The 19,353-nt window shown below is 40.0% G+C and overlaps 2 protein-coding genes across 5 annotated transcripts; both read right to left on the reverse strand.

Annotated features, from left to right (window-relative positions):
• Positions 1–4,075: 4,075 nt before the first annotated feature.
• On the reverse strand, positions 4,076–9,895 carry LOC144656826 (osteopetrosis-associated transmembrane protein 1-like). Its single transcript, XM_078517068.1, has 5 exons — positions 9,515–9,895; positions 7,979–8,088; positions 6,658–6,825; positions 5,248–5,409; positions 4,076–4,684 (listed from the first exon to the last, which is right to left on the reverse strand). Exons 1-4 carry the CDS (start codon positions 9,858–9,860, stop codon positions 5,263–5,265), a joined length of 771 nt encoding a protein of 256 aa, XP_078373194.1. The 5' UTR covers positions 9,861–9,895; the 3' UTR covers positions 4,076–4,684; positions 5,248–5,262.
• Positions 9,896–11,906: 2,011 nt separating this feature from the next.
• Positions 11,907–18,192, reverse strand: LOC144657302 (serine protease 1-like). 4 transcript variants are annotated; one of them, XM_078517634.1, is made up of 7 exons: positions 18,040–18,192; positions 17,384–17,431; positions 16,389–16,436; positions 15,818–15,910; positions 15,277–15,492; positions 12,853–13,097; positions 11,907–12,285 (listed from the first exon to the last, which is right to left on the reverse strand). In XM_078517634.1, the coding sequence occupies exons 1-7, from the start codon at positions 18,146–18,148 to the stop codon at positions 11,998–12,000; spliced, it is 1,047 nt and encodes a 348-aa protein (XP_078373760.1). In that variant the 5' UTR covers positions 18,149–18,192; the 3' UTR covers positions 11,907–11,997. The 4 variants fall into 4 exon arrangements, with proteins under 4 accessions (XP_078373760.1, XP_078373762.1, XP_078373761.1 ...); XM_078517636.1 differs by lacking the exon at positions 16,389–16,436 and having other exon boundaries at positions 18,040–18,191; XM_078517635.1 differs by lacking the exon at positions 17,384–17,431 and having other exon boundaries at positions 18,040–18,184.
• Positions 18,193–19,353: the final 1,161 nt, after the last annotated feature.

A 19,353-nucleotide genomic window follows, 5' to 3' on the forward strand; every position in this document is an offset into this window, starting at 1 on the left:
GTAACACAAGGTGTATAAAAAGAGGTGAATAAAAGTACCGTTTATTTCATTTTGTGGCAAAAGTAGAATTTGACCATCCCCAGGTAAAAAGTCTCGGTTTTTTATGTTTTAAAATTTATTTTTGTTAGCTATAACGTCTTATAAATAATCGGAATGTTATTAATCGCAAACTCTTCGAGTTGGGGTACGAGAGAAGAAAAACACTGTTTAAGTCCCGCCTATAAAGGTTATTGTCTTAACGAAAACAATCACGAAAACAACCTAAACAAAACGGCCCTCAATGACACGTTTCTTTATTCAGTGTAACAAGAAAACACTCTTCAAAAGCTGGCAAAACATTCTCCAGCAAACGAGGCACCTGTCATTAATCCACACCTCGACCCGTGTCATTTGTTCGCGCCTCGGCAACTGTTAAATCAAAGACACGTGCCTTTCGCGTGTGACACGCGCCGTCGAACGATGGCGATTGCCAGTTCGCTGGCGGAACAATTAACTGGCGCGGGCACGTGCCTCATCAAAGGTAACCCATTCAAAGGACAATGCAGCATTTAAATGGTTATTCCCGCATTGAATAGATTTCTTAACCTGTTAACATTAAGGTAAGCTAAGTATAGAGCATCAAGAACAATAATTGAGTAGTTGTTTTTGTTAGAAATGAGGCCACACCATTATTCTCAAGATAATAGGCATAAAGAAGTTCATTTTGAGAAGAAATACAAATAACAGTAATTTGAAGGCTGAACGCTGTTATAGCGAACGACGTCCCAAAACTAAATCAGGGCTCGGTTGTTCAAGGGGTGATAACGCTATCCGGCGGATAAGAGTTGACAAAACAAACTACGCTATCCACTGGATAGTGATTTACCCGGTGTATAGCTTTATCCGCACATTGAGCAACCGTGACCAGATGTTCATTCCACAAACCACGGTGTTTGTTGCACTGTAAAATATCCGCTTGTAACCATGATTTACAGACCAAGTGGAAACCACGTTGTTTCATTAGAGACGTTTTATCCACGTGCTCTGGTCGCAACAATGAACCATCACCTGCGCCTGACCTGAGCCATAGGCGTACGGGCAATTTTTTGCCAGGGGGGGCGGTGAACCATTTGCCCAAAAAATTATCGCAAGTTGCCCAAATTTTTACGAAAAAGTCGAGAAGAAACGAGGGTCCTGCGATGCACTAATATAAGCTACCATAGGCCTACATATGAAGAGAAAATATTCTCGTGCAGTTCTTGCATATGAATTTATCATATGAGCCCATAAATCACCTTAAAAGAAATAGCTATCTGCCATTTCGACGGCCGAAGATTTCAATGATACGATCATTTCATTGTTGACTACAGATTTGGCATATGCCCTTTCAATGTTAATAAGTGTGGTGACTGACACGTTGCCCCAAGGTGCTGTTGAGGTAAGTTTTCAATCTGCGAAATGCACACAATGATCTTTCTGCAGAACACGATGTAGCAAGTATCATGCACTGCGAGGATATGTACCACATAAGGAAACTTTGGAGACATATCAAATAGAACATTCTCGTGCATTGTCTCCAGCATTTCTGAAACAGTCATGTAGCCTAATCCGCGCAAATGACGAAAAGTCGCGTACATTTTCTGCTCAGCTTTCACTAATCTCGCCGTCGATTTTGTAAAATTTAGCAACGCGGGAGAAGCTTTCTTTATCAGGGTCGTGTTTTACCGTGACATAAATTTCCCAAATTGAGTGACCATCATTGTGTCCATTATTAAAGGAAATATGAATTTATTTGTTATAAAACGTTTATAAAAGGAAGTTCATAATAACTGCTGGCTTCCACGTACAAGCAACGCTTCTTTGGTGCATTCATCAAACTGTCCATTCACTGGTTCTTTAAATTTAACATCTCACTAGATTCCACGTTCTTTCTGAATGCATCGATCCTCACTGACGTCTCTACTTAAAATGGTGGCCGCCAGAAATTTGCGTCCTACAGTTAAGAAGATATCAGCGCCTCTCGAAATAAGGAATCTTGGGTAAATCTTGTTAGTGAATCTGGGCTCGCATTGTCAAGAAAATAATAACCACGCCGACTTCAGGTTAGAATAGAAAATATCTATCTTTTCAAAAAAAAAAAAGAAAAAAAAAGAAAACTACTTTAAAAACTGGCTTTGCCCAAATTTCTCTTGCTGCCCAAAAAATCTGAGTTGCCCAAAATTTGGGGGGGGCTGCAGCCCCCCAGCCCCCCCCGGCCCGTACGCCTATGCATTAACAGACGGCTGGTCCGCGGCTGGGAGAACAAGGTTTGCAAGCTCAAACTATTAAACTTCTGAACTGAATGCCAAATATTTCTTTTAGCTTTGAACATCTGACGGTCTATAAGCTGAAATCACCGTCTATTTTCATCAGTTTCGCTCTGTGATCGGAACTGACACGAACGATCGAATTTCACGATCACGCACGTGACGAACAAACAAGAGCGCATTAGGACCTGATCACACTCCAGCTGATTCTTTTCTTACTGTTTTTCTTATTCTCATCACCTGTTTACTTGACAATGTATCGATATTGAAAAGAGAAATTAGCCTTTGATCACTCTTGGATACTGAGGGTTAACTAGGTGACGGATTTACAAATGGAGAATTCAGAAAAATAAAATGAAACAAAGTTAGCTAAAGTTGAAAAACACCTATTGTAAAAACGATTTTGGCTGACTCGTCCACGAATAAACGCAGTTACAAATTTGACCGGTATCACAAAACACCGACTTAAAGTTTTAAAACAACACTGCAATCAACCCAAATGTAGCGAAGCAAGATTTGAACTCATCAAGCTCCTAACACAATGATCAAACTTTTGTAAAGAAGACAGCTCGATCGCTCATTGTCAATAGTTTATCGCTCGATTTCTTGTTAAAGCTGGTTTCCATGTGAACATGTATGAACAGTGGGGGCCTCGTGAACTTAACTTTCATTCAGTGCATTGCCGTCTTGCATTAGCTTTTATGAAAGTGGAAAATAACTCGTATATATTAATTTTTTTTTATAACTTTTTTTACTGAAAAAAAAATTTATGATCTCTCGGTGTGAGTTTTTGTGCTGTCACCGTTAAGTCAGTTTATGCGGATCTCTCGGTCGGTAATAACTAAACGTTTGGCCATGAACGACCACATCCACTCATCTCCACAATGAATCTGTATAGTTACACAGTATCCGAGGAAAAAGAGGGGGAAAGGAATATTCGCACCACGACCCGTTCCGAGTAGGGAATTAACCAAATGTGTTTTCTTTTTAATTTTTTATGCAAAAATGTTTAGGTTTTTGGTATCTTGGCAGATAAAGCTCATTAAAGTTTACCCTTTTCCACATCATTACATAAAATTAAACAACCGTGGGGTGTGACAGAGTGATTTATTAATATGAACTTCCAAGTTAAGATTCCACAGAATCAATTTAGGCCATATTTCGACGCCAGTTACTCAAAACAGACTACGACTGACACCTTGTTAGACTCTACTCTCATAGTGCCTCTCTTCACCCACGTGTATAAATGGGTACCGGCGAGTTAAATGCTAGGGGCTAACCCTGCCATGGACTGACATCCCATCCAGGGGGAGTAGAAATACTCCTAGTCTTTCAGTGCAACGGAAAATCATACTGTTACGTGTTTCAGCTGCGTAACCCCAGCGAAAAGACTCAGCAATTCCCGAATACCCGTAATTTCAGTCTTTTAATCGAGTGATAAATTTTGGTTTTAACTTCCTTAATCGGTTCGGGAGCGCGCGACCAAAGAAAACAGCTGAGATATAGTCTAAAATATAAGCGCAGAAAAGTACTTATATAAAAAAAGTCTCTGCCAATCATAATTTATGCTTTTCTCTGAAATATGTGGCGGTGGCGGATCCAGACCTCCAGGTAAGTGGGGGCCCGATCATCCAGACCCTGGAATAACATTGATATCCCCCATCCGAATCCCAATCCCCTATCGTTGGGTTCTCACCGAAAAAGGTAAGGTCTGTGTTCAAGCCTAGTAGCCCACTAGGCCGGAGCTTATCCCAGTTTCCTAAGTCCCCCCAAATAATAAAACCAAGGGCTTCTAGTTGGATTTACTTTTTTAATAAAAAAACAATATAATTTCTTCAGGTCATTATGTTTTTTTTTAAGTAATTACAGTATGTTAAATTTTTGATGCTTATCTGATAGTTGTAAAACTCGTGTGTGGTTTATAACATCAAATAATTGTTTCGATGAAAAGTCCTATTTAAATAATTAAAACCCAAAATTTCGTCCAGTAAGCCTCTTAAAGAAGAATATGCTAAGGCACTGGCTACTTTAATGGTATTGTTGCAAATAAGGGTAATTTGTATGGTAATAGATCGGCACATCACAAAACTCTTTAATTTTGCACTTCTTAGTATTTCATTACTACATACCAATACTGAGACATGCTCTTTTGATTTCTGGTATTCAGAAACCCTATTTGTTTGTTTGTTTTCTTTTTTTTGTACAAAACTTTTTTCTACCTCCTCTACAGTCATGTGTAAGGAGCTCAGAATAATTGGAAATGAGCGTGTAGCATGAGCAAGGGAGTCGCTGAGCAAATCAAAACGGCTCAGGACAGGCTGACTTGGCTCTCATGATCTGGATTTGTGATTGATGCTTTCTGATTTTGTTTCAACTTTGATTAACCCTCAAGGAGGTGCCTGGAAAAGATAAAAATAATTATAGAAAAATAAATAAGGGGGGGGTTCTTGAAGAACAACAAATTTAAGAAATGTAGGAAGTTTAATTGGAATTTCCAGAGGGATGGGGGCGGGGGGTTGTTATAAAAATCCCTTCCGGGGAGGGGAAGTATGTATTTTATGGAACTACACAATATCAACTCACTGACCTAACATTGCCAGATTTTTGGTCAAATTTCGTCATGGCAAATACCTCATTATACCCTTTCTGTATGCTTCGGCAACTTATCAGGCTCATTTGCTCTCACCATGGGTATTTTGGCTAGACAGCATCTTACCAAAATATGAACCATGGCTCAAGCAGACTCACCTGATATGCTGCCAATGCCCCATACCAAATGGCTGTGTGTATGAGCACATTGTTGTGTGCCTTTAATGTGTACTTTAAACAAAAAAAAACAGCTCATCAGTTTCAACAAAATTGAAAGAAATGATAAGAAAAAATATGAATTACTGATTGAATTTAAAAAAAAAAAAAAAAAACCGGTACAGTATGCCAACACTATCTTGTAAATGTCACCTACCTGTTTTCTTGTCTTTCAGGTAGCGCCTTGCAGTTTCACGGATGTGTAAAAAATAATGGGAAGGAAGCAGAAAAACACTGTAAGAGCCACAACTGACACCAGGTCCGAGTGTATCTTGACACAATGAAAGTTGTTACTCCAACGTTGCCGAGTATAGTTCATCTGAAGTAAAAAGAACAAAGTGAATTGTAACTATTGCAAAGTACTTTGTAAAGAACATATGAGCAAGCATTCAATGGGCTTTCTTCTCACGAAAAAGGTTTTCACACTATTGAATTGTCGATTTTCACAATTAAAAGGGGTTTTCCTTCCCGGCTACCCCTCCCTGCAACTACCCTGAAGAAAAGCCCACCAACAAATGGCTAATTATTTTCAGAATTTTAAGATACTCCTCTCTGTGTTCTCAGTTGAAACTGTAGGTGCTCTGACCCGAAACACCTGGGGAGGTGCCAATAATAGGGAGTTAAATAAATTTGCAAATTAACTTTTTGGTATAAAAAGTGATTCAACAAATTTGATTGCCTCATTAACAAGATGTAGCTAATAAAAAAAAAAACTCAAATCAACTTTGAACATGCAATCAGACTCCATCCACATATGAAAATGGTACCATGATGACACCAAACTTTATACATGTATTTTTTGTATTTTTACTTTAATTCTTCAGGAAACCTTTAAAATAATGCAACTTTGTTTGAACTACTAATTTTGACTACTAATTTTAGCGATTTTTTCTGAGCAAGATTTAGCGACTATTAAATTTAGCGATTTTCCAAAAATTAAAAAAATAATAACATATAGCTAAGATGGAAATAAATGTTCAGCAATAGAACAAAGTCACTTTAAATTGAACGAAAATTACCATAAAGAACAAAGTGAATTGCAAATGTTAGAAAGTGGGTCCTCTTCAGAGCGCTTTTAACATGAGCCTCTGGCTCGGATATAGAGGGCAACCTCATCCCGCGCATGACATTAATAAATTGATTGATTGATTGATTGATGGATCAGTCACATTCTCCACGATGACGGCTATCCCAGCTTTCTCCCAACCGTTCTTAATTGTTCCCCGAACTTTTGAAGTTGTCATTTAGTTAAACAGGGCCACTATATTTAATTTTGTATTCCTCTGGGTGTCGGGGGCATTAATTTAACGCGTAGTAAATTTGACCGAGACAAATTTTAGCGAGTACTAAATTTAGCGATTTTAGCCCAACTCGCTAAAATGGCTAAAATTAGTAGCCGCTAACAATAGTAACCTTAAGGTATGTTCATGTGTTTTGTAATCATGCACTCATTGACACTATGGGTGGGATCCCTGTGAGTATGTTTTGTAATGGTACCATACACTTAAGAGATGTCATGAGTGTGGTATCACTATGGGCTGCAATTCTGCACATAATAGGTACTTACTGAGGCAGATACATCAGCACAAACTTTGTATTCTTGAGAGTCTGACACAGCTATTTTCTTGTAAGCTGCATCAAGATCGCGATATGACTTGTTACAAGCATCACATACACTTAGCACTACAGAAGCATTAGCAGCTGTATGGTTCACTGGTACAGGAAGTATGTGGATCTATGAAAAAAAAAACAGAAATGCATGGGTGTATCCGCACCCACCCATGGACCACAAAGGTCTGTCTAATTGGGGAGTGAGGGTTAAAATGACTCTCAGAATGCAGGAAATGTGGACTTAAACAACTTGATGTTTCAAAATTTCCTGGGGGAGAATACCCCAGACCCCCCGAGACACTCACACCTCTGGCACTTGCACCCACCCATGCAAGATCCTAGCTACGGCCCTGTTACTTACACATGTAGACCATTTGGTTCATCGGTCCATAATAATTGGACCCCATCTTACAGGTCACCACCTTATCACGGTGGAATGGTTTGTGTGTCTTAATGACCCCAGTAGAGCTATGTGGGCTGGAGTCTTGTGCTCCCGGTAAGGTTGCCGGATAAAATAGAAGGACCAAGTCTGTTTACACCTCTGAGTGTAGTGGAATAGTATTCCATCTAATATGTCATTACTCCTCTTTTTCAGTCTCATATAAATGCTGGGTGAAATTTGCTGATGTCATTGTTTACATCTCAAATTCAGAAATTCAACTGATTTCACAGTTAACCTTATTATAGAAATATAACAAAGCATTTTAACAACACAAACAAAATTTATGCATAATAATATTAACGGGAATTTAAGAAAAGTTCTGGTTAGATGCTCATAGTAAACGCCTTAACATAAATAAAATTTACGCGAATTTTTGAAATTCGCATTAATAACTGTATCGTTAATTTCCTATAATAAGGTACATTTAGACTGCAGGCAGTCTATAACAGCTAGTAAGATGTGAATGTGCGGTTCCAGAAAATATCCACACCCACCCCAAGGATGGTCATTCGAAATTCTAAAGGGGAGGGGGGGGGGGGGTCTCAGTAGCCAAAAATTTTAAGGGAAAGTATGAAGCTAAACTGGAAATTCCAGGGTGGGTGGAGGTATGGGTATTTCTTGGAACTATACAATGTGAAAAAGTAAATTTCATTTTGTCATCATGGTGTGTACTTGGTAGTATGGACCAATCAGGCATGACAAATGGCATCTTTTGTGCATAGAAAAATGCGAGCGAAGTGCAAATTGGTCTCCTTTAGGTATCCCTGCCCCTTACATAAGGAAGTTCCCAGCCCCCTGATAATTTCATACCATAAAAAAATAACTGGAAGATTACCTGGGAGTTGTTATAGAAACAGTGCTCTACAACATCCATCTTTTTGAAGAAATCCACAATTTCTGGTTTTATTTCGTTCGGTGTACCATCGTCGTCATTTTTAAAGCAAGCTAAAACAGAGAAAAGAGATGAGTTTCTAACAAAACATCTAAATCAAGAGCACATTCAGTGAATGCTGGCAGATATGGTTGCATTGTTTATAGATCTCTGTAAAATAAGCCTGGATTTTATATGAGGTTAAATATATTATTTAATGAGGTTAAATATATTATTTAACTTAGTTAATGACTAGAAGCTAATTGTGGCTGTTCTGTAGTTGTCTGGCGTTAGCTTGGCATTAGCGTGGCGTTGGCGTGGCTTGGCGTTTACTAGCGTACATTGGCGGGCTGGCAATTTCCTATGCATGGCGTTTACTTCTGGTCAAGCGCTGCGGACAACTTCCGGCGCTCTCGTGGTCAGCGGTTACCTGCCGCATTCTTATGCGTGTGCCGTTGCACGTGCTAGTAGTTTTCACTGAGTCGCGTAGTTTCACTGAGTTTAGTGCTCGAGGCGTTCTGGCTTACTTCAAATATTTTTTTCCCACTGAATTTCATTCAGTGTGACGGGTGCTGGAATGGGGCTGGGTGTGGTGGTCGGGGCTCGTGGCTGGGTTGTGGCTAGGGCAGGCTTTCAGGGTGTTCTTGCTACCTGGGTTTGGGGTCGGCAGCTCCAGCCCCCAGGTGTGCGACGCTGGCGTTAATTGTCCAGAAAATCCCAGACAATCAAGAATTTTTGATAATAAGATCACAATATTGTCAAAATATTGTTAAAAACTGTGTTGCATCTTCGGATGATCTCATAAAGGCAATGTTACACGGGACAACTTGCAACAACGATTTTTCGCACAACACCGCGTCAACTTTTCGTCGTTTGTTAAACGGGTCAACTTTTTGCGTGACATCGTACCAAATGTACTTGGCAACATGTATGTTACACAAGACGATTTTCGGCGCAACGTCAACTCGCAACATTTTGCATATGAGAACAATGCGTGTGCAGACCATGTTTAACAGAACTCTGGGAAGGTGTTGCGCAAAAAATCGCCAGTGACCCTGTTACAAAAGTCAACTTTCTAAATACTTGTCATCTTGCGTTGCGAGTTTTTGACTTGGGTTCAAAGCTCACAATGTATTGCACGGTGTTTGATTTTTCGTGCAACATTGTTGCGCAAAAAATCGTTGTTGCAAGTTGTCCTGTTTAAGAGAAAAATATTTGTTTCTGCACTAATTTTTGTGAACAATCTCCAGACATTTCAAGACTACTGTCCCTTCATCAGTGGAAAATGATTTTCAAATTTCATTGCACCTCCCCATACACCCCTGAACCATGATAACAAAACACTTTGAACTGAAACACGAGTGCATTTTCCCATCTTTTTAGCATCTAAAGAGGGAAAGGGGGTTTTGATTAGTATTCAGTAGTTGTTTATCAAGCTTTTTACCTATGACAACTGGCTACAACTGCCTGTAGCTCTAGCTATTAAAGCTCTTTTCATACCTGGACAATTTGAACTTTCCCAAAGATCCACCACAAAATCATAGGCATTTTCAACAATCTGGTATTTTTCTGCCATTATCAAGTCATCGTGGCATTCTTTTTTTTGCACAATATCTCTGTGCCCGTTCAAAGCTGTCACGTAAACATCTTCGCAAACACAACAAAACCGAAATGGCCGAGAATTATGCACGGCACAGTAAGTGTAGTTCGAAACCACCTCAGCGAAATTCTTCAAAAGTTTAGGGCAGCGTTCTTCTTGAAGTGAAGAAGAAAAAGAAACAAGTGTTCTGATTTGCCAAGCTAAAACAAAGATGCTCGAATGCAACAGAACAACGAAGTTCACCATCTTCGCTTGACTTTGCACGACCTGTCAGGCGGCCATTGCAGAATGGAGGAGTGGAAAGAGAACTGGGCACTAACCACACACAAATCACGTGAAGAGAGACGGTGACCAGCCTGAAATTTGTAGAATCGAAAAGTATCCGCGGATATCAGAACTACGCTATTTTTGAAAGCTATTCCTAGGGCTATTCCTGGCGAAATGTTCTTGCTAAGAGTCCAAAAGAAATCAAAGAGAAAACGTTTTTTTCTGTTTTCTCCGGGCGGTGAGTCAGCTTATGAGAAGACCTCAGAGGCGATGGCCAAGAAGTTTCGGTTGACCACTCTTAGGCCATAAACCAGGGGCGATATCGTTCTTGGCATGAACCCCCCTTTACCATGGTCCTCAACTCTCAGACAATTTTTCCTTTTTTCGGGAGGAAGGGGGGATCGTTTACGAGCGGGAGTGGAAACATGAGCAAGGATATATGAAAAAGTAAATGATGAGTGCAAATGCACCGTCCAATTTCCCTGTACGACCACCTCCCGAAAGCGAAAATACCAAAATACCAAAATTCTGTTTGTCAAATAACAGTAGTCGGAACCTCCCATAGCGAACACCTCTCGTAGTCGCAGGCGAACGCGACCACTTTTGGTCTTCTTTTTAACTGCCGACACCTTACAACCCTTATACGACGAAAAATTTTGTTCTTATATTAAAACATTTCAGGGTTTTTTTTCATATTGGATGCTTGTTGTGGTAGTAACCCTTTACGCTTTTCGACTATCAATTTAGAAGGGACCGCGCTGGAAGAATTTGAGTGGGGGGGGGGGGGGGGCTGAAAGTCGAACCCTGAATGAAGTGAGTAAACTTAGGGGGGTGGGTCCGTGGGAGTACGGGCGCATGCTCCCCCGGGAAAATTTGGACTTCAAATTCACTTAAATACCGGAAAATGCATTTGAAATTTAAAATTTAAACGTTCAGCGCTTAAAAGGTTTTAGTAAAAGTATTGCTTGAAATGAGAAAAAAAAACCTTGGGATAAAAAGACGTTGCTCCACAAAACGTTCAAAATCCTGACTACTCATGAACCTTTCTCACTATGTTGAAGTACCGGCAATAGCAATGAGATGTTACCAGAAGAAATGAAAACAGAAAAGGCAATTTCCTTTTGTTACAAAATCAGTTACCTTTAGAATGGGCTTAAAAACAAACCGTATCGTCTTATAAACTTAACCCATTTGGTGGGATCGAAACTGACCAACGATGAAACAGGCCTTTTTCATGAGAAGTCTCCTTAAAACCAAGTTTTTAATAAAGGGCATGATTCTGTAGAAGCCTAACCAGTTTCCAATAATAACTGAAAATATTGAAGACAACTGTCCGCATTTACTTGTTTTTTATGTATCTACGTTGAAGGCGAGTTTATTTTGGCTATAGTAACTGCTGTTACTTTCGTCCTTTACAAACTAAATCAATAATATGGCTTCCAGAAACGAAATATTTTCAGTAATTTTTCGTTTGTTTTTTCATTCATTATAGTTTTTCCTTTGTTACTGTAAGAAAGCGGGAGGGGAGGGGGGCTAAAGCCCCCTAGCCCCTCCCTCTGAGCGGTCTCTGATTTGGTCACTCCACGTCTATAAACGAGGGACAACAGTCAACTTTCGCTACCCACCCACCTTCCCTGGTGGCGGTTGACAAACTCAGCACATATCCTTGGTGCATGCCTATTGCCTCAGCAGTCGCGGCCTTTTCAACTTTGCAATGCGCTATTAAATGAGTATATAATGCAGCGAGGATATAGTTCTATCAGAAGTTCTGGCTCTAATTATTTCAAATCCCCGTATGGGCTTAATTGTATACGTTATGAGCTCACAATTTAATGTGAAAACTCAAGTTTCAAAATAATTACGACTGACAACACTTTTCATTCCCTCGTTTACTGTTAAAACCATCGGTGTAAAAACGTTCTACAAGATAATATGATTAATTTTTGAGTGATCTGCTAGCAACTGTCGATTTTGTGGACGGTACCCTTAATTACGTAAAAGACAGGAAAAAGATCATGAACTGGATTAAACGTAAAATGACTTTTTTATTTTCCATGAAACGTGACCTGAACATTCAAATTCTCACTCTTTTTTCACTCTCGATATTATTCTAGCCTTAATTGATATTTTCCTGCACCCAGGACTCAAGTTCCAACATATCAGAATACACTCCGTAACTATCCATGCGCCCGCAGCCATCTCCAAAGCTGATGATACCCATAAGATACCACTTGTTATTTCTCGGACAGACCAGCGGTCCTCCACTGTCTCCTTCGCATGCGTCAATTCCTCCCTCGGTGTAACCTGCACAGCGCATGCGTTCTGTAATGGTCATTAAGATGTCATCGTATGCTTTTTGGCATATCTCACGTGACACAAGAGGAACTTCTGCTTGCTGTAAAATCTGAAAAAAAAAGCGGCTTTTAAATGTGTCAGCTCATTTCCTAACGGTTTTACGTCGCTTGTAAGTCCCCGGATATAACTCCCTCCCCCCAATACTAAGTGCACCTAAAACCTCTTACAAAGTTGTGAAAACCAAGGTCTTGCAAGAGGGTCTCAATGGGGTGGTGGCTTTTACGGTTAACGGTTAAAATTTTGGCTTTTTTACGGCTAACGGTTAATTTATTTCCACTACGGTTAACAGAAGTTAAAAATTAATTTCCATTGTTTTAAAAGTTAAAAATTAATTTTCATTACTGAAAAACATATTTTAGGTCTCAGGACCATTCTTGTGCGATGAAGTGACCTAGTCTGTTTTATTTAAAATTGCTGACCGATTTTTTATGGTTTACATATTTTACGTCTAACGGTTAAATTTTTGGCCGTTTTACGGCTAACGGTTAACCCCATTGAGGTCCTCTTGTAACCGGAATTTAACGGTATTTAATGGCAGAACACGTTTGCAGCAAAGTGAAGCCATTCCCAGCAAAAAAAAAACACGAATAAATAGATCAAAAAAATCATTATTTACCTGTGATTCATTTCCCCCCTCTGTTGTATCGCCCCACCCAGTGATGTAACAATTAGTTCCAGGAGCAAAGTCCGTTGTGGGAAGACAGACAGGTCTCACGTTAATGCTGAACTTGATTGGGTTCTTCAGTTTGACAAGTGCCACGTCATAGTCAAAACTGTACGAGTCATAATCCGGATGTTTGATGATCTTGTCGATTGGAATTAATTGCTCATATCCCTCCTTTTCGTGAACATCATGTTCGCCTGTCATAGAGTTGTTATAAAAAGCATTTTAATTTTTCCAGTAATTGTCTACACTTTTGTTGACCAAAGAAATGACGGTATAATTTGTCAAAAACTTTGCAGCAAAACAACACTTAAGTTTAAAACACTAAACTTTGAACAATAATAAAAAGTAATAAGAGAATATTTCAAACAGAATAAACTGGTAGTGCAAAGAGTACTGTTATAGTAACAGTAAAAACAGTGAAAGTCATTAACTAAAACGTTAACGTATAAAAAGCCAAGACTCTAATTTCTAATTAACCGGGCGGGGACTGGGCCGGCCCGGTTCATAAATCGCCCAGAATTTTTTCGTGTCGGTAATCGTTCCAGACCCGCTCGGCCGCTTCCTTGCTAGATCCGCACCTCTCGGCGCCATCACTTCCAAATAATACCCTATTCTTAGCATTTTTTTTTCAAGCGTTTGACTCAAGCAGCGAGCCGGTATTTGATGGCCCATAAAATCAAGCACGAAGAACGCAAACGGAGCCGAAAATACCCGTCGGCAGTTTAAACTTCGTAGTAGTTCCTGCAACCACGGAGATCACCCCTGTTTTCTGCCCCGATTCGATTTTTTGCCAGACGTTGACAGAAGTCGTGTCACGCATAGCAGAGGGCCGACCAGATTTTCATGGCAATTTATTTTCCCCCCAGGGCTTAAAATTTTCACACCAATAATTTTAAACTCTCGCCACGGCCCAGAAAAAAATGAAAAAAAATAAGCGGGAACCTGGCGCATTCACTGCCTTAATATCATTCCACATTTTTGCCTGATCGTTTTTTTTAATTATTGGGAGAGAAGAGCACAACGCAAATTTTTTCATCCCAGACGTTGACGAGCTCCCTCAGAGGAGAGAGGAGCACGAAAGCGTGTTTAAAAAAACACGCATCTTTTTTTTGTCGAAAAAAGGGATATACGCCGCACATGGGCCACCTAATCAGCATACACTAGCGACAGCAAAAGCGCAAGCACAAGAGCAAGCATAACAGCTCTCATTCACCGTGAAAACGGCTTCAACGCAAGCATAAGCACAAGCGCAAGCACAAGGATCAAATTTTTCCTTTTTTGTGCTTGCGCTTGTGCTGCGTTCGGGTGAAAACGAAACGCCGCATAAGCACAAGAAAGTTGTTTACGTCTGGCAGTGTTTAGCCAATTAAAGCACTCGTTTCAGATTCCCGCGCTCGAGCACTGGGACAAAGTGGCTGAGGCCGCGGTTGATTTTGATAAAAGTTTTCTTAGGTTTTTCGTAAGAGTGTAGGGAATTAAAGAAAAGCAAAAAGGTACAAGTTAAGACGAGTAGCGAAATTTTCGTTTTCTCCTTTTTTCGTAATCGCTTTCGCTTTCTTCGTCAGAGTAGGGAGACAACAACACTCGATGCCTGAGAGTTTCTGCCGCAATAGTTGCCGAGAAAACGAAGTGAGAACGGAGCCTTTAGTCGACAATAGAAAAGTATTTTATCTTATGTGCTTATTTGTGTTATTCGATGTTCGTTTTCAGTTGGAACAAACCGCTTATGTTGCGCTTGTGTTTGTGCTTGTGCTTGCGTCGCTAGTGAAAACCAGGCTTTATCCAGGCATGTTAATAAAAGCAGCTAATGTGATGAAGGACATTTTGACACACTACCTACAACTCATAACTTAGCAAACCTCGGTTAGTGTGTCACAGCGGAAGAGTAGAGTCAAAGACTGCAGCGGATGGGGGGGAGGAAAGAAGGGGAGAGATAAGGTGAATGGCAAGGAAAAGTAAAAATAAAAAACGACAATCAAATATAAGGTAAAAACGAAAATCTAAAAATACCAATTTCAAATAAGAACAAAATAAAGATTTAAAAGCCTAAGCAGGAATTTGTCTTAGCAGGAAAAACAAACCACAGACATGTGTTACTCAGTTAAATGTTATTTAAAAGTTTCTGCTGCACTTGCCTAATGAAATAGTTAAACATTGACCGCCCGGTTTTAAGCTTTAAGCTTTAGGCGTCTTGTTTGTAATAGTTAACTGTTGAACATCAAATCACCCAAGAAAGAAAAGCTTTGCTTTCCAAACTGTTTATTAGAGTGTAAACCATAGAAAATGTGGTCGATTTGTTAAATATAGGGTAACGTAAAACAAAAATGCTAGACAAGATCTACATATAATGTAATAAAGAAGCGCATCTTTTACCTGCAGTTACGATAAAATCCTCAGGATTATCTCTGTTATCAAAACAATGAGCTGCGGTAACTATCCAATACGGAGTAAGAATGGATCCTCCACACCAATGAGGGCCCTCGTGTTCTTTGTAGTCCAATATTACTTGCCATGGCCAAGACCCTGGTGTTGCGTCTGTGCCCTCTACAATTCTGGTACCGGCCTTTCTCCTGCCACACTCCACGTTCCCTAGTATTGATTAAAACAAATTAACATGATTAGCCAGTGACGGAAAATATTGGCTTTAATTGATAACCTATATAAAAACGGGAAAACATGCGCCAGGCGCGGAAAAACAAGTGCGAAGGACGAGGAAAGCGCATAACAGCATATTTTCTCGGATTTATTGGAGCCTGTTGCATGAGGGTTTTTAAGCGAATAGAGCTACGAAAACGCTAACCCAAAGCCAATGCAGACCTCAACGCCCTACAATATTTAACTGCTTTCTACCTTCAATTGAAAGCCTTTCTCTATTTCAGTGAGAATTTACTCCTGAAAGGCTTGGTTTCCTTACCTTGATCAATGGTTGGCTGTGTACCATTAGTTGTTGGTGAAAGAGTTGTCGGTGTTGTACCATTAGCTGTTGGTGAAAAAGTTGTCGGTGCATCTAAAAGAATACAAAGCAGAAAGTATCAGGTGATAGACTTCTGTTATTTGTTTTGTATTGTCTTTTTCATTAGTTTATGACAGGCATGCGCAACCACATGCAGGATAAAAAGAGTTATATTAAAACCTCATCAAGTCCAGTGAGAATGGGTTCTTGCCGTTTGAGAGATCATGTATGAATAACAACGATTATTTTGTATTCGTATTAATTCAAGTTGCACTCAACAAAAACACCGCGGTTAAAAAGGCTGCAGTCAGAATAACAAGTAAGACCGTTACAGCTTTATAGCGCTCCTCCGGGAAGGGTGGAAAAGTTTTTTTCAAGGCCTTTTGAGGGGGATAGGGAGAGAGGGTTATTTTTTGAGATAGGAGCCGCACTGGGGGACTCATTTAAATCCACAATCACTGAACACAGATAACATCTCCTTTGAAACGTAACCACGATAAAGAAAACTTGGAAATAAGATACTAATAGTTACCATCAAGCGTAGGTGAAGGTGTTTTCGGTGCAACTATCTTGACGGGTGCTGTGAAGGATATGAAGAGGCGTTTATTAAAAACTGAATTAACATACAGCCGGTTTATTCTACGGAACATTTCAGATTTGTTTGTGTATCATTCAGTAAAGCTCTTTTTTGTGTTAAACATAAAGGCAGAATAAACATAACATATAGTTCTTTTGCGGTTTTTTGTGAGTAAAGAAAAATCTCGTTCCCAGGCTCTCTGTCCTTTCCTTTCCTTGTCTCTCTTCTCGACGACAAGGGAGGAAAAGGAGAGAGGGCCTGGGAACGGGGTTGACAACAATAATACAGTCGGGAAAAACAAGTGCCAGTTGATGGCGACATCCCTTCTCCGAGAAGTGACTTTGCTTGCGGTTTTCGTCCCAGAAGTTGCTAAGCAACATGACTTACTCGTGAGCGCTCGCGCTAATTTTTGATTGGTTGAAATAATTCGGAAATTCTTCGAGTGCTTCAACGAAGATTTCCCAAAACTGGCACTTAGGCCCGGTTCAGACGCCGAACTTTTTATGAGCCGAACCTAATTCCTTGAATTTAGTACATGAAAAGATCGGCGTCTGAATGAAATTAGAACGGCTATTTCAATTTGGAACGGCTCACCCGTTCTTCCCGCCTGGCTTGGCCGAGAATTTTGCCTGTGGAACGCCTTTGGAACGGCTTTGATTCAGACGCCGTACTTTTCATGTGCCGATCCTAATTCATAAATTATTATAATGTATTTTGACAATTTTGACTGGTTTTATTGGAACTGTATTAGGAACGGCCTCGGAACGGCCAAAAAGTACGGCGTCTGAATCAAGAGGCGTACTTTTGTCAATTTGGGTCGGTCCAAATTCGAATTGAGTTCGGCTCATGAAAAGTACGGCGTCTGAACCGGGCCTTATATTATTCCCCTGACTGTAATACTGATTCTGTTATTGTTCTACTTCATATAAGACTGACGCCCTTTCACCAACCTGCACGTTTGTTTCTCAATTTTTGCTCTTTAAAAGACTTCAAGACATCTGAAACATGTATAAAAAACTATTCAGTACCAAAAGATCTTTCAATAAATTTAAACACTGACATTGCAACTGATTCGTTTGCTCGAACTGGTTCAAGCTAGGTACAACTGGATCGTATACCTCGAGATTACAAAAATTATTTAGTAAATTATGTGGTATCTCTCCCTTAAACAGAAAGAGTGAACTTAAGAAGGCTTCTTTAGTTTGAATATGATGATCAGTTGTTATATTACTTCTTAACAGAGAGAAACTCGCTTTTGAAATGCCTGTCATAGTTTTAACGACGAGGGGTAACTACATTTGCAAATCACAAAAACCGATCTACTCACCGCAATCTAAGGTTAAACCCCATTCAAACCTATCGAGTTTTTCTTCCTGGGCCTCATTGCAAATGGTTTAAATTAAGTTGCTTTTTACAGCAAAGATCACTTTCCATATGGCAGAAATCTTTTTTAGTTTCGTTTGTACCGGAGGCAACTCCAGGGCCGCACCGCTTAAATACGCCAGATACAAAATTGAAAACTGACTAGAATCAAATATAGAAGCACAAAACAAAAACTTTACTTCAATCAGTATAGTGTAGCATAATAAATTCAAGTCAAACATACCACCAATAACATTCCTTGGTTGTTTCTTTCTTCCTTGACTGATCTCAGTAAAAGAAAAAAGTAAAAACAGAGCAAAAGTTACAAAAAGCTGGTTAGATGTGACCAACATTTTGCCAAAGAACAACAAACTCCATACGAACTCTGTTCTGATATAGACCTTAACCTATGTCGATAAAAGGAACATAACAACAAGGTTTGTTATGGGAACAATAAGAGTGACATAACTATATCACGACTGATATACGTACAGCAAAATTGGTATTACTCCTCAAAATTTACAAACGTACGCAAAGATCGCTATAAATATACCACGATTGATTTAAATAAATTGAGTTTGCATATAATTATGTTAAATTCGTAAATGTGATATCAGTAATGTCCTGATTAGTTATAAGGTAAAATCGTCCGTATTTTAGCGCGAAACGCGGCTTCCGAAAGGATCTAGGTCTCTAGGAACCGCGGGAAATTGCGGGGAGAATTTTGGAGAGACACCTTGAGAACGAGAGGAAAATCACTGCGTTTTGTTGTCTAGATGATAAACGCATTACACTGACACTTAAGTTACTGACTTGGTGATATAAACACCAAGATGAATCATCTATCGATTCAATATTCGTGATAAAAACACGTCATTGTTATTCTGAGCATGGGTAGAGGCAAGGTCCTTTCTACTATCCAGGCCACTGAGCCACTAGGCTTCTTGAAATTTTAGCGGGAAAAACTTGTTAGGATACATTCAAGACTATAAGATCCTATAAAAGCGATGGAGAAATATTTAGCTTGACCTTCATCTTTGTGTTTATTTACCGCCGCCCGGTTAGCTCAGTTGGTAGAGCGCTGGACTGCTGTGCGGGAGGTCGAGGGTTTGAACCCCAGATCGGACCGACACTAAGGGTCTTAAAATGTCTTAAAATAACTGAGGAGAATGTGCTACCTTTGTTATTACATCTGCAAATGGTTATACATTCTAGTCATTCGGAAAAGGACGATAAACCGTAGGTCCCGTCTCCTGTTAAGAAGTTAAAGAACCCACACACTATTCGCAAAGAGTAGGGCACATAGCCTGCGAACAGGCTCCCGAGTCGCGTTTCCGCGAGCGAAGCGAGTGGGGTTGCGCGAGCGAAGCAAGCGCAAGAGCGGGGCCTGAGGCCCTGCTCTTCCGCTCGCGGAAACCCCACTCGGGAGCCTGTTCGCAGGCTAAGGGCACGAAGCTCTCGGTGTTGTGTTCTGGCCTTTGTGTAGTAAATTACAGTATGTGTACAGCGTATTTGAACATAAACATGTGAAAAAAAAAATGCGCTATATAAATGCACT

Source organism: Oculina patagonica, chromosome 6 (assembly GCF_052425735.1).
Source record: "Oculina patagonica isolate OP01 chromosome 6, crgOcupat, whole genome shotgun sequence".
NCBI lineage: Eukaryota > Metazoa > Cnidaria > Anthozoa > Scleractinia > Oculinidae > Oculina > Oculina patagonica.

Excerpts from the sequence above, each read along its gene's own strand:
- LOC144656826 (XM_078517068.1), bottom strand. The coding sequence starts at position 9,860 with ATGGTGAACTTCGTTGTTCTGTTGCATTCGAGCATCTTTGTTTTAGCT. Across the intron at positions 8,089-9,514 it reads GGAAAGTTCAAATTGTCCAG|CTTGCTTTAAAAATGACGAC; the intron begins GTATGAAAAGAG and ends TCTCTGTTTTAG. Across the intron at positions 5,410-6,657 it reads GTGCTGATGTATCTGCCTCA|ATGAACTATACTCGGCAACG; the intron begins GTAAGTACCTAT and ends TTTTTACTTCAG.
- LOC144657302 (XM_078517634.1), bottom strand. The coding sequence starts at position 18,148 with ATGTTGGTCACATCTAACCAGCTTTTTGTAACTTTTGCTCTGTTTTTA. Across the intron at positions 16,437-17,383 it reads ATTGAGAAACAAACGTGCAG|CACCCGTCAAGATAGTTGCA; the intron begins GTTGGTGAAAGG and ends TATCCTTCACAG. Across the intron at positions 13,098-15,276 it reads GGATTTTATCGTAACTGCAG|GCGAACATGATGTTCACGAA; the intron begins GTAAAAGATGCG and ends ACTCTATGACAG.